General features: G+C 48.1%; 1 protein-coding gene across 5 annotated transcripts in view; it reads right to left on the bottom strand.

The window, feature by feature from the left end:
- The window catches only part of SMOC2 (SPARC related modular calcium binding 2), a 149854-nt gene that overhangs the window by 66545 nt on the left and 67996 nt on the right, over window positions 1-15313 (bottom strand). For 3 of the 5 annotated variants that reach the window (XM_019951769.3, XM_019951771.3, XM_073789844.1), the window contains 3 exons: window positions 11669-11716; window positions 8729-8812; window positions 7413-7487 (listed from right to left, as the gene is read on the bottom strand). In XM_019951769.3, the coding sequence (XP_019807328.1) occupies window positions 7413-7487; window positions 8729-8812; window positions 11669-11716 (207 nt within the window). The remainder of the gene's footprint in view (window positions 1-7412; window positions 7488-8728; window positions 8813-11668; window positions 11717-15313) is intronic. The other 2 variants (XM_019951770.3, XM_019951773.3) reach the window with 1 other exon arrangement.

Raw genomic sequence — 15313 nt, 5'->3', positions numbered from 1 at the left:
TTACTGTTTTCCTAGAGGCTGTATCCAGGGCTCAACCAGCACCTGACACGCAGAGACCTTGGACAAGAGACCGGCTTCCGGCAGCAGGACGGAGGGAGCAGAGGCGGCGGGTCCAAGGCCAGGCTGGACCTGCAGGAGGGGTCTCTGCCCTCCGTGTGGCTCTCCCCTTCCTGAAACTGATCCACGGATGAGGCCACAGAGCCCAGGAGAGAAGGCCCCTGGGTCCCCGCACGGCCGCAGAGAGGGGCTCCCCCGGGATGGTCCCCAGAGCAAGGGTGAACCTGTGAGCTTCCTGTCTAGACACGGAATTGCGGGTGCATTTCTTCCAACATTTACACCTACCCTTCCTGATAAACCCCGGTGTGTCATTTAGAAACCTATGCCCCCATGATGATCATACAAAGTAAACCGGAACATTAAGCGAATCACCTGGATTTGCTGCTTAGGTAAATTTTTGCACTTTTTGTATGTCTGGGGTAAGATAGGCTGGTACAAAAGACCTAAGTAGTTTGAGAAACTACTAATATCTTCAGGTCTACGTCTTAGTACACAGAACCGTAATATTACTTAGATAGTCTGCGTTTTGATGCAGATGTTTTATTAAATATATAACTTAAACGAGATCTTTTTCAACAGCCTTTTTCATCTGAAACGCAATAGCCTGACGTATGCTGGCTTTAGCCACTAATGTGATTTTCAGGCAAAACCAGAGGAACGCTTCCAGACCAGGGCTTATCTGAGAGAGAAACTCAGGATGCAAGCAAAGAGGAGAAAGATGATAACTATGAAGACGAATGAAGGTAAGGGGAAAGGTTGCATCTGTTGGGAAACAAAGGTAATTTTTTGATAGAAAATAAGTACTTCATACATGCTCGATCGTACACAGACACTTGCACACGCCACACCATTCCCGGGACTGAATCAAAATCCTTAACAACTGATGGACGTTTTCCAAACTCGCCGGCCGCACAGCCAGGTCACGCAGGGCCTTGTCACCGGCCATGCACCATGCTTGGGCAAGAGCCGGGCCTCAGTCAGCAGTCTAAACGGCGAGGATGACAAGACAGGGCCCACTGAGAAGAGGCGGCCATCGGCGGAATAGCCGTCCACTGCCCTTGCGGGCGAGGCGGGAATTCTAGTCTGGGTTTCACCGTGTGAGTCGTTTCCAAAAAGACCCTCCACTGTTTATGAGCCGCATCAGTCCCGATTTAGTCTCTAATCCAGCTGATGGGAAGACCACAGAACGAGGACCACGGCGATACCTGGTCTATTAACGTTCTGGTCACACGTGTGAAGAGCAAAGAAGAGATGTCGCGTCTGGTTCACGCAGCAAAGCAGCCCAGTACAGGACACAAGCCTATGAGCCTCACTGCCACGGAGAAACCTTTCCTCAGCACTGCCAGTCCCATCATACACTTTCTAGAACCTGAATTCTCCAAAGCAGGTATCCAGTAATCTCTGTAGTGAACACACACACGCGCGAGTGACAGAGATTCTCAAGAAACGTCCTCTTGTTATCTGCAAAGTCCAGGCCTGAGCTCGCATGTGAACAAGTGGATATTAACCCCAGTCCTATTTACACACTGGACTCTGATGGCCCTGCTGGACGCCAGGGCTCCCTGGGACACGCCCCGATTCCCGTGAGGTCAGCTCACCGTTGCCGTGGAGATGAGGTGCTGAACTGATGCTCAGAGAGGCTGATCGGGGCCGCCGTGCCGTGTGGGAGCCCAGCTCAGCCCCTGCCCTTCCCGAGGCCCCAGGGGCTCCGAGCTGTAGCAGCCATAACTCTAGTCAGAAGGAAGCCTGAGCTAGACCCAGGGGCTCGGGGAAAGGGACGGCTGGGCCCACAGCAGCTCAGCTCACTCTGTCCCGTGCCGTGAGCGGTCCCCTGTGCTCCATCCCACGTGAAGAGGGGCTTCGTGTGCGGCGCCCCTTCTGCCTGCCTGAGAGCAGTTCTGCCCAGGGTCACCTCCCATCACGTCCCTTCTGGACCCACCGCCCTCCCCAGAGGACAGCCTGGCCAGGCGAGAACTGCCGGAACCCATCCAGGTGCTTCCGGGGCGAGGCGGGCTCCTCCCATCCAGGTGCTTCCGGGGCGAGGCGGGCTCCTAACCCACCGTCAACAACAGAGGCACCTCCGGAAACTTGGACCAAAGTCACATCACAGCAAGGTGGTGGGCTTTGAAAGGGACGCGAGTCTGACACGCAGTCACAGATCTGGGCTAGACCCCTGCCAGCCACCTGGAGACTCTGAAAGGTGTTCTCACCCACAGGACGGGGAGAGGTGGGCTATATTAAATCACAGAGGGCTCTGCCTGATGCAAAGTAAGCTTTCCACGACTTGTAGGCTGTGGCTCCACAAAGGGCACCGTTTAACCTCAGTAACTCAACGATGGGCTGAATCTCATTCACCCAGAGGATAAAGAGGTCGAGCGCCCTTTTTGTTTTCACACAGTGAGGGTGCAGGTGTCTGTGTGTACAGAGGCTGGTGTGTGTTTTCAAGCAGCTCAGATACAATTTGCTTACTTGCATTACTTTTTTCTGTACTTACGCTGAAATGCTGCATCCTGATTATCTAACCAGAGTTTGGATACTGAAATCTAAGAATTAAATAAGATTGGAATTAAAACTCCCTTTTATAGTTAGGAAACTTGGATAAATTGTCTTGTACATTTTTAGGTAGCTTCATTAATATCGGTAAACAACACACGTTTACAGTGCCCGTTTAAAAGGAGCTATTTGATTTATTTTAATCTCTTCAAGGGACCAACACTTTATAAGAATGTAGTTGGCACCTTGATGTTTTGTAATGTCATGTTTGAAGAATGGAATAGAAAGGGAAATGAGGAACTAATACTTTAAGGCTTTAAAAGGAAGAAAGAAAATAGAACTGGTGTTCTGTTCCCCCAGGGAGTGCAATTTACCATGATTTAGAGCAGAATCAAAAGACAATCATCTTTTGGCAATAAGTTTAATATGTGCAATAAAACAAAACTATCAATCCCGAATAAAACAGAAAAATGTTTCCACCGAGGGGGTCCCATAAAATTGTGGAACATCCTGAGATACAGAACATCTCTTGGATATAAAACAGAGCTATTTTTAATGGTTTAGGGAGGAAAACATATTTTTCTTCCAAGTGGGAGGAGGGTTTCAGAGATGGCAAAACCGGGGCCTCTAGGTTTTCTCCAGTTCACATGCAAACCTTAAAAAGACCGCAAACCGGAAGACCACTAAAGCCAGGGGCTTGTTTATCAGAGCCGGCTGAGCGGCTTGCGTGTGCCCTGGGTCTGCAGCCATCCGCAGCGCCTTGGAACTCAGGGCCCACCTCTGGAGGCCTCCGAGGGCCCATCTCCTTGGCTCGACCACAGGCAGAGAGAGAAAGCAGACATGCTCCCCTGCCAGCTTGGGATCTGAATAAGTAATGAAACCAAACGCCCGATGATGCCCCAGTTCGCGCTCTTGGTCTTCAGGAAGCACCACCCGCTCTGAAGCCGCTGGGAGCGGGCGCTAGTGCCCCCCGCCAGTGCCCACCTCCTAGCTGGCCAGGCTGGGCCTTGCGGAGGCACCGTGACCCCAGATGGTGACAGTGGCCGGAGTAGGGTGGGGAAGACCCTCAGCCTTCCCAAACTGCAGATTCCTAAAGCAAATGGACGAGGGGGTTCCCATGCATCACGGCTGAGGCCAACAAGGGTGTTTCCAAGGGGGACTGTCACACAGCACACGTCAAAGGACAACCCACTCCGGGACCTTAGAGCTCACGTTTCCGGGGGCAACCGTTGGAGGTGTGGGGCAAAGCCAGAACGCATCTCTTTCCCCAGAGCAGGGCAGAGACGCCGATGCAGGACCCATCTTGCACGCTGCCCGCCCGTGGACCCCAGCGAAGCCCTGGGTCCCCGCAGAGCCCTGCACGCCTGGTGCACTGCAGTGTCTGCACTGGAGCCCACTCAGCGGATAAATTGTTTATGTGAAATAAACAATGAGACAACAGAGAGCCCTCTGTGCTCTCCTGATGGAAAAGATAAACAGAGTCCGCCTGCCCATGCCACGCCCCACGGGCCGTCATGGGGGCCCCTCCTGCTGGGTGAGCAAGCCGAAGGGTGGAGGGGAACCCCCTTTACTCAAAGTCACCCATCTAAACGGCGCTCTCTTCTACAAAATGCCTTCACGGGAACATCTGTGCTTGACCGAGAGACTGGGGGCCACGGCTCGGCCGGTGACGCGCAGTCGGGACCTGCTGGATGGGTTATTGACCCAGCTCATGAAGAGCTAGCGAGCCGGGGAAACGGACTGCACGGGAGCCTCCGTCCCAAGTCTAGAAGGGATAGCTCCCTGGAACGCGGCCCCTCCACTCCCTGAAGGGCTGAGGGAGGAGCCCCCCGCCCTGCCCTGGGGACCTGCGGGCGTGGACTGCACGCTTGGGCTCTGTGTGTTGGGTCCCGTCACGAGGGCGGAGCTAAGCGTGCAAAACGAGCCCGGAGCAGACGGGAGGAGTGACACTGAGCGTGCGCGCAGAGGGAGGGCGTCAGGGGGCGCGTGCAGGTGGGTGTGCGCAGAGGGCCGAGACGAGGCCGTCTGCGCGCCAGGAGCTGGGCCCCCAGCAGACCCAGCAGTGACCGAGAGTCGAGAATATTTGAAAAGCAAAGTGTGCCTTCCCAGGAGCAGGGATAGGAAATAAGAATGTAGGTAAGACAGTGCGCGGTTTGCTCGGGGAACAGTCTGAGGTCTGAGGACGAGGGCCAGGAAGAAGGGTCTTCGGGGAAATGAGAAAGGGGACGAGCGGCAGGGTCAGGCTGGAAGACACAAGAGGGTCCATCCGCATCGCTCGTCCGCAGCCACCGTGGGAAACGCCCTTGTGTCCCCACTCCTCCAGCTTTCTCTGCCCCGTCCCCTCAGTGTGATGAAGGATTCGAACTGAAGGTTTAACGGCCGACAATGGCTGTAGGCAGCACAGGTGCATTTTAACAGGGGCCCGGCTGCGTCACCAGGTGAGCACGGACAGCGATGCCAGGCGCCCCCATGTCTCAGTGGGGCAGAGGAGGTCCCCTCTCTGAAGGACAGTGGTGAGGATCACGGCCGGGGTCGGGTGGTCAGGTGGCATTGCAGTTCCCATCCTCAGAGACCCTGCCCATGCCGTCTGGGCTTGGCTGTAACTGCCTTCTCCTCCCCTGAGATTCGGGGATGGGAAGTGCAGCAGCCCCACTGGCTTGCTGTGTCGGCGGAGCAGGACAGAGGGGCAACGAGGCATGTGAGGTACCAGCACGTCGTAAGCACGAGAAACGTTAGCCGCTCTATTATCACTGTTGCTCCAACTAACAAAGAAAGTGCATTCTTTAGTATTCTAGATTGGTTTAAAGGAAATCAGGCAGAAATCTAGAAGGTACTTAACGTACCGCAGGGCAAGAGGATCAGTTTAATAAACAGATATAAATTAATTTGATATAATTAAACTGTCACAAAATCTCTTATCTGGTAAAATCTCGTAATCAATTTTTATAACTTCCATAAATGGAATGATAAAGTTGAATATAATAAGATGATGCAAGAACATAAAGAAATAGACACTGTCAATTATATATTAATAGAAAAAAACCGAGTCACGCATTCTTAAGTAAAATGCAGTTTTAGGTTTTGGTCACTCACTCAATGTATATTGAACCATGTAATGAAAATGATGCTTTTCCTGCATAATGAACCAACAGAAGAATATTCCATTTATATTTATATTGAACTTCAATTACTAAAAGTCTAGCAGTGAAACTGTCATGGTATGTACATTAGATCAAACTTTTAGTTATTTATGTATTTATTCTTTGTTTCGTTTAGTTTGCTTTAGATAAGAATGCAGTGACACCATCAAAGTGGCCGTGGAGCACATGGAGCAAATGAAACAGGTACTGAGTGCCTCGCACGTGTAAATTTTCATAGACTCGGATTATTTTGTTTCCTTTACAGGGAGGTCCCTTCTGAAAACGACTATCACTCTATGCTCCAAAGTACATTTGCCCATATACGCACACGGCCTCCCTCACTACGCACGGCAATCATACTCCCCAAGTTTGGTCACGTAAGTAATATTATGTTATCTTAGTGCAAACTTGGGGGGGGGGGGTACGGGGGATAGGACTTTTAACTGATATGAAGAAACACCAGAGAAAAAAAGCAATGCATTCTCAGTTTGGCTTCTTCTATAAAGGAACATGAAAGCGTACCAACAAACAAGGTAAATTTTTAAAAACACAGAATAACAAAAAGTCACAACTTATTTATGTTTTGTTAAATAAACGTGTCTACTTCTACCGAAAAAGATTATTACTAAAAGTATCTTTTAAAAATAAAAATTAAGTACAAAGGAAACTCTTCCGACATTGAAATCTCAGTGACAATGGCGGTCATTCTGTAAAATCTATGATTGTTTGCCATTTTATCACTAAACTTAATAAAGTAAATACTATATTTAACATCTTAAAATACTCACTAGGGCTGACTTTCTTTGGACCCTCAGAAAGAGCATGTATCTGAACAACTGGCATTAAATAGAGGTATAACCTCATAATTTCCTGCCCCATGTCTGCAAGTCAACTCAATGTCACCTTTTTGTGTTCTACACATGTAGGCTGATTTAAATCAAATTACAGTGTAGGGTAACTTACGTAAACGGGAATTTCCTGAAGCGTTATTTTCAGTCCCACTAAGTACTGCAAGTCTGCACTGTTTTTATTAGTTAATTATAATTGACAGGTCATGTAAGGCCTGAAAATCTGGTAACAGAAAGTAATGGGTGAAATACAGACGTACTTGTTCTGTGAACTTACGGAACTAACTCTGTCAAACCCTGAATAGCTTCCTACTGACAATTAGAACTGCTTTTTAAAACAATGTACATTTCCAATGACATTTTTACAATAATTTTATATTTGTTTCTCAAATTAACTTGGAGTACTGCCACACTGATGTTCCCCTGGGCATCAGTGAAATCCCCTGAATTTCAAGGTCCCCCAATAAATCTGAAACATTCAATGTTTGAACCAGTTTCCCATGTACTAGTCTATATGGTACAGAAGCAAACCAAATTAGGCAAGTTTGGAAATACGGTGACAAGACTGAACAAAACTAACTTGGTTTCTAAAGTTCATAAGAGAAATGTACAGGTTAATGTCTCTATGCAAGAGGAAAACGTATCCATAATGATAATTTCTGAGCAAAAAATGTTAACTATTCTATAATATGTTCTATAACTTACCATATTTAATAAAACACTCAGATTTGAACTGTATTCTGGTGGGCAAGCCACGGCATTAGTTGCGTGACTCATTGGTAGCCAGGGAAAAAGATGTGCTCTGCACGTAACTTCCAGAAAACAAGACCACTTTCCAGGTCCATTAACTAAGTCACACTGGGCTCCTTTTTACCTGAATTCTTATTGGTTTTGTTCTGTCGACTTTTAACTTGTTCAGTCCAAAGCGTGGGGTATCGTGATGCAATATCTAATGAACCAAGACAAAATGATGATTATTTTAATTCATCATGAAAACACAAAGTCTCTCAATTAAAGATTTCAGCAGGCAGTCGAAAAGCCCCCAAAATCAATACAATCAGTAAACACACATTGCAGAGATGTTTAAAAAATAATAAAATGATTGTGTGCAGGAAACAAAAGGGAATGACAACATACATTTTTAAAAACTTTAGCATATGCCTTTTTCTTTCTTTCTTCGTCCCAAAGTATAAATAAAAGTGATATGAGTCCAGACAGGCTCCACTGGAAAGAACAGGTTTTGGCAAAAAGTCCCAAAGTATCGAAACATACCCTTGTGTGGTAAAGATGGATATTCATGTAACACACGGGGTCGTCACTCAGTGGAAAGATTCGACACAAAGTGCAGAATGTAAAGCGTAACTTCTGCCTACAGCATTCTGGGAGCAGATCTTTGGCAGTAATATTAACAAATGTAACTGAATATTTACGGTGCGATCAGTACACCACGTGCCCGAGAGCCACACTGAGGCCGACCGGCTGGTCACACGTGCCTTTGTCCCCTATCGGCTTTGTGACGTCGGACACGCTCTCATCTGTGATACGACGTCCTGAGGGCTCAGTGGGCTCAAGTAACAGAGTCCATGGCATTTAGTACCAAGCAAACGTTAGTTATCGTGATTGTCCTTGTTATTATTATTTTCAGGGCACAATGTCATCCTACCCTCTGATCTTTGATTTATTTATTATGAGCACTCCTTACACTCGGTCTTCAAACCTGACCCCCCTTTCGACCCGAGAATTGGTCATACAGTGGCAAATGCCTACAACAATGTGTTAAAGGCCAAGAGGAGGCAATCCATCCTTCTCGCAACCGCAACATTCAGTAAAAGCCTCTGAAACATCTCCATACATGTGACTTCACAAAACTGGTCTTTGTGAGGGTGGTGATCACATGACATGAAGAGTGGGCGGGGGAAATGGCACATGCTAGCGCACCCTCTGGAAACATATATTTCATGTTATCCAGGTAAAATCTCAACTCAGAGACTTGCACTTAAAGAGAGGCCTCTGCGTGTGCTGTGTGAAAGCACCGCGGCAACACTCAGGGGCCCTCAGGAGGGACGGCGGGGCCTCATAAAGGTGGAAAAGGCCAACCCAGCCCGTCCTGAGCACAGTCCTCGCAAGAGGACGTGGCTGCACCCCCAGGCCCGCGCCCCACCCCCAACACAACTCCCCACCGACACTCACCTTCCTCATCTCCTTGAGGCTGAGTCTCCAACGCTGGAGCTGAGGCATCATCTGAATTCAGAACGGAAAAGATTTGCAAGGAGACTACAATTATGAGAGTAAGTGAAGTAAGTGTGCATACAGGATGGACCCTAAGGCTTGCATACACCCCCACGATCCACCAAACCACAACCCGGCACTCAGCAAACCCTACAGAGGCTCAAAGCTCCAAACAGACCCCACGGGGACGGGGTAGGTGTGACGTAAGGCATCGGAGCCAAGCGGACGGATGAGGGAGGGTCCGCAGGAATGGGGGGCTGGGGGGCTGGGGGGCTGGCCTCCCTGCTGTGCCCCTGCTTTCCAGAGTGGAAGGCAGGGATGGAGACCCAGGCCCTGGGCTGTGCCCCATGGGTCTCTCGACCCCTCAGCCCTCCTGTGTCGACACGTGAGAGGCTGGTGGGGAACCCGGGGAGAGCGTCAGAGGACAGAGGGACGAGCGTGGAGTAGAAAGCTCTACGCCATTTCACTGAAAACATTATTCCAAGGACACAGTCTTTATTGACTTAGTTGAAAAACACTCGTTGGGCTCCCTGGTAAGCAAGCCTCTAGAAGCCCCCCAGGCAAGGGGGCCCCAGCCAGGGCCGCTGTTACAAGGCACACTGCGGGGGGCTCTCGAGAACCAGCCTAGTGTTTTTATTCATGTGATTTTTTTTTTTTTTTAACAATTTCGGGATCAAAATACAGCAAGCAGTGGTAGAGGGAAGGGGCAGCCACATGGCTAATGTAGTTAACTGTGGCCCATTACTATCCCAGCTCTCTGAAGAATAAAAATGAAGTTCTTTTCAGGGGAAAACGAAAAAGAATATTTTTTAAATTCTTGAACATTTAACCATCTCCAGAAAAACAGCTTGTTATCTGTCGAAATACTGACAAAATGTAGCATCATTTATCTGAAATAGGCAAGTCTAGTAGTGATAGTAGCAATAAACCGGAAGTATTTCGCTACTGAATATTCTGTCATCTTCTTCCAAGAACGAAACGGGGAACATATTTAAAACATATCTGAAAGTCTTAACAGAACACACTGAGAAAAGCCTTAGCATATTTAAACACCCTTTGGAATGACAAGCAGAAAGTGCACGGTTAACATTACACGTTTCTGCTGAGGCCTGAGCAGGCCACCGCGCTGGCGCCAGCAGCCCCCGTCTGACCCCTGCGTCCGGGCCAGTCTGAGTTCTCAGCCGAGCTAACCAGGGCGAGAGGTGACGGCGGGCGGGGGGCGTCCCTGAGGGACAATGAAGGTGCCGGCCCCCACTCCTGTCCCTCCCCTGCCCCTAACGCCAGCACCAGGGGCCCCTACGTTCCTGCCTTGGCCACAGGTCCCTGGGCAGCGTGGTCCTCCTAACCCACCACCAGGCTCTGGCCCCCGGAGAGTCTGTCCCGGTGCAACTAGCCCACTGGCACCTACTGGGCTCAGCCTCAGAAAATGAAGCCAAACCACGGGCAGCTGGGTGCCTTTCACTTTCCCTCCGGGGAGTTTGTTAAATGTCTCTTTTTCCCGGTCACCCAGCTTCGTTACTTATTCTCAGGTATTTCCTCTGACAGGCACGTCTGGAGATCAAGGGGCTTCAGTAGAAGGAATGTGTTCTTCCCTTAAATCCACTTCTGAGCCCACGTGCCAATTCCCTGGGGATGTTTTAAAACTTTTTCCCGTGGATTCGACCTGTATCACCATGAACAGGATTGGGTGCGGGCGCCTGAAAGAGTGTTTCCCTCCGTCTCCCTTTCAGCCTTTGACTCCTGCTTCTCACCACGAACATGTATACTTCCTCTCCTCTAAAACGTACCAGAACGCTCACCCCATCTTCATCTCCCCCTTCCCAAACGGAAACCCTCGTCCGAGCCAGGGTCCTGACCCCACCTGCCGGTCCCTCTCTCGCCTACAAACTGGGCTCTTCTCCCCACCTGGGAGGGTCTCTGCCCAGGTCACACCTGTCCCAGCTTTCACACCCACCGTGCTCCACTCACCTCCTCCTCTGTGAAACCGCTGCAATTCCGCCCTCGTCTGCGCCCGCCCTGCGTGCTGTCTACACAGCTGACATTTACTCGTGTGCCAATCTGTGTGGACCTCATGGATTTATCTTAATGATACAAAGACTCTACAGTCTTTCCAGGGCAAGGACAGTGGCCACCGTGACTTCAATGCACACTTGAAAGACCTGGGCTGAATAAAACTGGGGTCTTTTGACTCCGTATCACTTTTCTCTATTACTGGTTCATATACTATAACCTACCTCAGGGAAAAAAAGTACTTAAGATGTTGGTACATTATTTTTATTTCATCTTAAAAATAAATTCTGACTTCACGGGTTGATATAAAGACAGAAAATGTGTCATTGGGACCAACGGGTGACAGCTGAGGAAAGGGCAAAGGGGTCACGGTGGGCTTGCGGTGGCCAGCGGAGATGCTCCAGGAGCTGTGGGATGATTTCCAGAGGAAATGCTCCCTGCTCCGTCAGGTTCCTGTGGGTACTGGTCCCAGAAGGAGTGACTGTCATAGATGGAAACAGCCGCCTCTTTCTCATGAGGAGAGCTCCATTAGTGACCTCCGACAACTGCTATGCTAGAGGCTCGTGCCAGCCCTGGAGTCCCCTGCACAGATATGGACCCGGGATGAGCCTAACACCGTCCACAGGCGGTCCCAACACAAGCCACGTCTAAGAAGCCCTGACGCGGACACGAGTGGGTTACCCAGCAGGTCACGTGCCCGGCACCTGCCTGGTCCCAACAACCCTAAGGGTCGAATAAACGTTTGCTGAATGAATAAATAATTAACAAAGAGCTTCCGCTCTCATTACCATCACTGATATACATTGACATTTTAACTTGAGAAGTTATTTTAAGGCATAGATTGGATTAGCTGTAGTAAGATAGCAAGGAAGTTCATTTTAAGATAGTTACCTGTTTTTCCTGTGCCTTCCCGTTGGGGTAACTTTTCATTTACGGAACCTAAAAGAGGAAAATAAGGGATAAAATTATTCTTGGCTCCCAAATGGTCATCACTAATTGTTACACAAACATTTTATTCCATTTTGACTAAATCACAGGGCTTTGTCACTTTCTAGTTAAATTACACAAGCTACCTAGTGCCCTGGGGTGACTCTGTCATCTGAAATCACAGGCCCAAAACTAGGAAATGTAAGATTAACTCCCATTTCTCTGGCCGCCTGGCCTGTGACGTACATGAGAGCCTCTAGGGTACAAAATATAGCGGTTTCTCCGCATGAAAAATACGATACTGACCTTTTAAACGTACATCACTATGTGGGGATGCTTGAGTGAATTAGATTTTTTTTAAACTTTTAAAATGTTTTAAACTTTTTAAAAAGTAATAAAAAGTTATTCAACTAAAGATAAATAAAAATCCTGGTTTCAGCTGAATTCTGACTTATGGAAAACTGAGGAACCATCTTTTTGTAAGGGGAGTACAGCAAATACGCTAAGGTTAACGCATCTATAATAAAATTTTAACAATTATATTACACTGAAAGGTTTATATTACATATAGGAGGCACTGCTCTGCCTTCCCCATAGACTGAAACCGTCACGGCAGCAACATTTTCCTCACCGTTATCACACCTACTCACAGGAATAAGCAAATTCTGTTCAGCATTAATCTGGAGTTTATCTGCCCGTCCAGTTCAGAATATTCCATCCAGGATTCATTTAGAATTCCCCTAGTCATATGCTAGCAAGACTCCACAGCTAAAACATCTCATGAAATAAAACTTGAAATTCATTGCTTGTTTTTTCAATTTCGAATGTCACATTGAAATACAGACTTGTATTTATACTAAAGAGATAAACTTTAGGACAGTTTGAGAATGTTTATCTTGTCTTGGAAATATCACGGTTCTAGAGCAAGAACTGTACGAGCAGATCGTTGTAGACTCAATCCTGAAGGACGGGGCAGACAGAGTAAGTCAGGGATGCTGTGCATACTCTCGAAGGGTTGACAGTAATGATGCTGAGGGCGTGGGTTCCCCTACACTCAGCCCAGGGGTTACAGGAAGGAGCAAGATACAACAGCAAACACTAGGTGGCCCGAGCGCGGTTCTGCAGGAGACACCGCCTGTCCTCCCCGCCAGCTGTTGTCTGAAATACCTGAATCATAGGCATCTGGACATGCAGTTCGGTCAATAGATGAAAAGGACCAGATTTTCCAAAGCAGCTATTGGTTATTTCCCAGCTGTGGCCGGTACCATGCAGTGAAATGCTACATGCTTTCCAGCGTCAAAACACAGGGTTTTACTTCTGGTGAGAATTCCCAGGGATATAAAGGGAGCTCGTTGTGTGGCCTTCTGACAAAGCTTTCAGGATCCTACTTTGCTCATTTCTCCCTTTGTAGCATCTCTTTACAAATCCAGATTTCTTAAAGGGCTTAAGTTTCTTAGTCATCGGTTTATTTTTATCATGTGTTTCTGCAGTGAGTCAAAAAATGTTTTCTATTTTGACTGGGAAATGACAATATTTCAGTAATATTTCTGAATACGACTATGTAGGTTTTAGTCTTCTGAGCTAAATGCAAACATCCCAAATAATAATTAGAAGCCCCCACCCCAAGAGAGCTTCTCAATTGAATCAAGATAATATTTTGTAACCTAGGGTCTGAAGTCTCCAAGCTGCTGGTTCACGCTTTGATTAGTGGCTGAGGTCTGAAGACAACATTTAGAAAGTATCTACGTACTCCCTTGGCTCCCTTTCTGCCTCTGAACCAACCAATGTCGTGGCTTGCTCATCAACCACACCCCATCCAATCAGTGTTCACTTAAATAAACCTGCACAAAATTAATTCCATCTTGTTCCTAAGATGTAGAAATAATTTTAACATAGAACCAAGCGTCCCTGGATAACCTGCTCCAAATATTTTGCTGCACAGAACTGGCGGGGTGGGGTGGGGGGCAATCCCAACAGCGTGTGTACTTCCTCATCCAACTGCCTCTGGACCAGAAGCCCCTCCATGCCTTCCTGCCCCAGCTTCCCCCAGCACCCTGTCCTCAAGGGCTCGGGAGACAGGTAAGCATCACTTTCCACACAGCAGTGCCACTGGGCCAAGTAGAATCCAGGAACCCAGAACCACGACGCCACTCTTGTTCTTTCATTACGTCTTTCTGGAGGTAAGAATTCGCTGAAGAACTCCCAAGAGTTGGAGCAGGTGAGATTCCAGGATGTAAGTGCAGAAAGGGAGCCTAGAAATAGGAGTGTGGATGGCAGTAAACAGCTCTGCAGACCATGGGCTGGTTGGCTGAAGCTTCAGACAGGCACACTCTGCCCCTCAGATTCCTATTTCAAAGGACACATTTGAATTCCTTCCATTTGTGAGATCTCATCCCATTTAAACGCTACTTTAAAAGGGTGGCTTTTTTAGCAATTAAGGTATGCATTTCTGGTGGAGGAAACCACAGAAAGACAATGTGAGGAGACTGTCTACAGTCAAGGGGAAGAATAATGAGCCCTGTAGTCCTGAGTCCTTGGTTCAAATCCAGCTACACTCACAACGCCAGCTTGCTGCCAGAACAGCGCCAAGCAGGGTGCAGCGTTTGCTGAAAGGGTAGGTGGTCTAAGAGGGGCCCTTTTCACAAGCACTCGATGTACTTTAGAAATGACTAAGGGGCAGAGGGGCTGCAACGTGTGCAGCCAGAGGAGGTCAGCTCACCGCAGGCAGGCGCCTGCTTAGCAAGTACACTGATGGTCCTTCAGAGCACAGCTCAACAAGCTGCAGTGATCCATTCCTTTCTGGAATCTCATGTCCAGGAGCAGATTCGCAATGTCACGTGGCTTTGCTTCAGCCAGAGGGGGAGAGAGAAGGGAGGGAGGAAGGAAGGAAGGAAGGGAGAAAGAAAGAGAGGGCAAGAACGAAAGAAAGAAAGAAAGAGAGAAAGAAAAAGAAAGGAAGGAAAGAAAGAAAGGAGGGAGGGAGGGAGGGAGGAAGAAGGAGAGAAAGAGAAAGAAAAAGAAAGAAAGAGGGAAAGGAAGGAAGGAAGGAAACAAAGAAAGAGAGGGAAAGAAAGAAAGAGAGAAAAAGAAAGAGAGAGGGAAAGAAAGAACAAAAGAGAGAAAGAAAGGAAGAAAGAAAGAAAGAGAGAAAAAGAAAGAAAGAAGGAAGGAAAGAAAGAAAGAAGGAAGGAAAGGAAGAAAGAAAGAAGGACAGGAAGAAAGAAAGAGAAAGAAAGAAAGAGGGAAAGAAAAGAAGAAAGGAGGAAAGAAGGAATGAAAGAAAGAAAGGAAGGAAGGAGGAAGGAGGAAGGAAAGGAGTAGAAGCAGAGAGGCTACAGTCCACCATATCTTCTGGACGAGCATTTCTCTCCCTGCTCCTTTGAGCTAGGTCACTAGACTGTTGACCCTGGGCTCTGAAAGCAGAGGTCCCACAGAGCTCCGCACCTAAACCAGGTCTCACCATCCTTCTAGGCTCTTCCTCCAGGGTAAGGACTAACCAGGTCTCACCATCCTTCTAGGCTCTTCCTCCAGGGTGAGGACTAACCAGGTCTCACCATCCTTCTAGGCTCTTCCTCCAGGGTGAGGACTAACCAGGTCTCACCATCCTTC

This window comes from Tursiops truncatus, chromosome 12, assembly GCF_011762595.2.
Source record: "Tursiops truncatus isolate mTurTru1 chromosome 12, mTurTru1.mat.Y, whole genome shotgun sequence".
In the NCBI taxonomy this organism is placed as follows: Eukaryota; Metazoa; Chordata; class Mammalia; order Artiodactyla; family Delphinidae; genus Tursiops; species Tursiops truncatus.
Note: the sequence above shows the minus strand (reverse complement) of the source record. Positions and strands in the feature narration are given on the sequence as shown.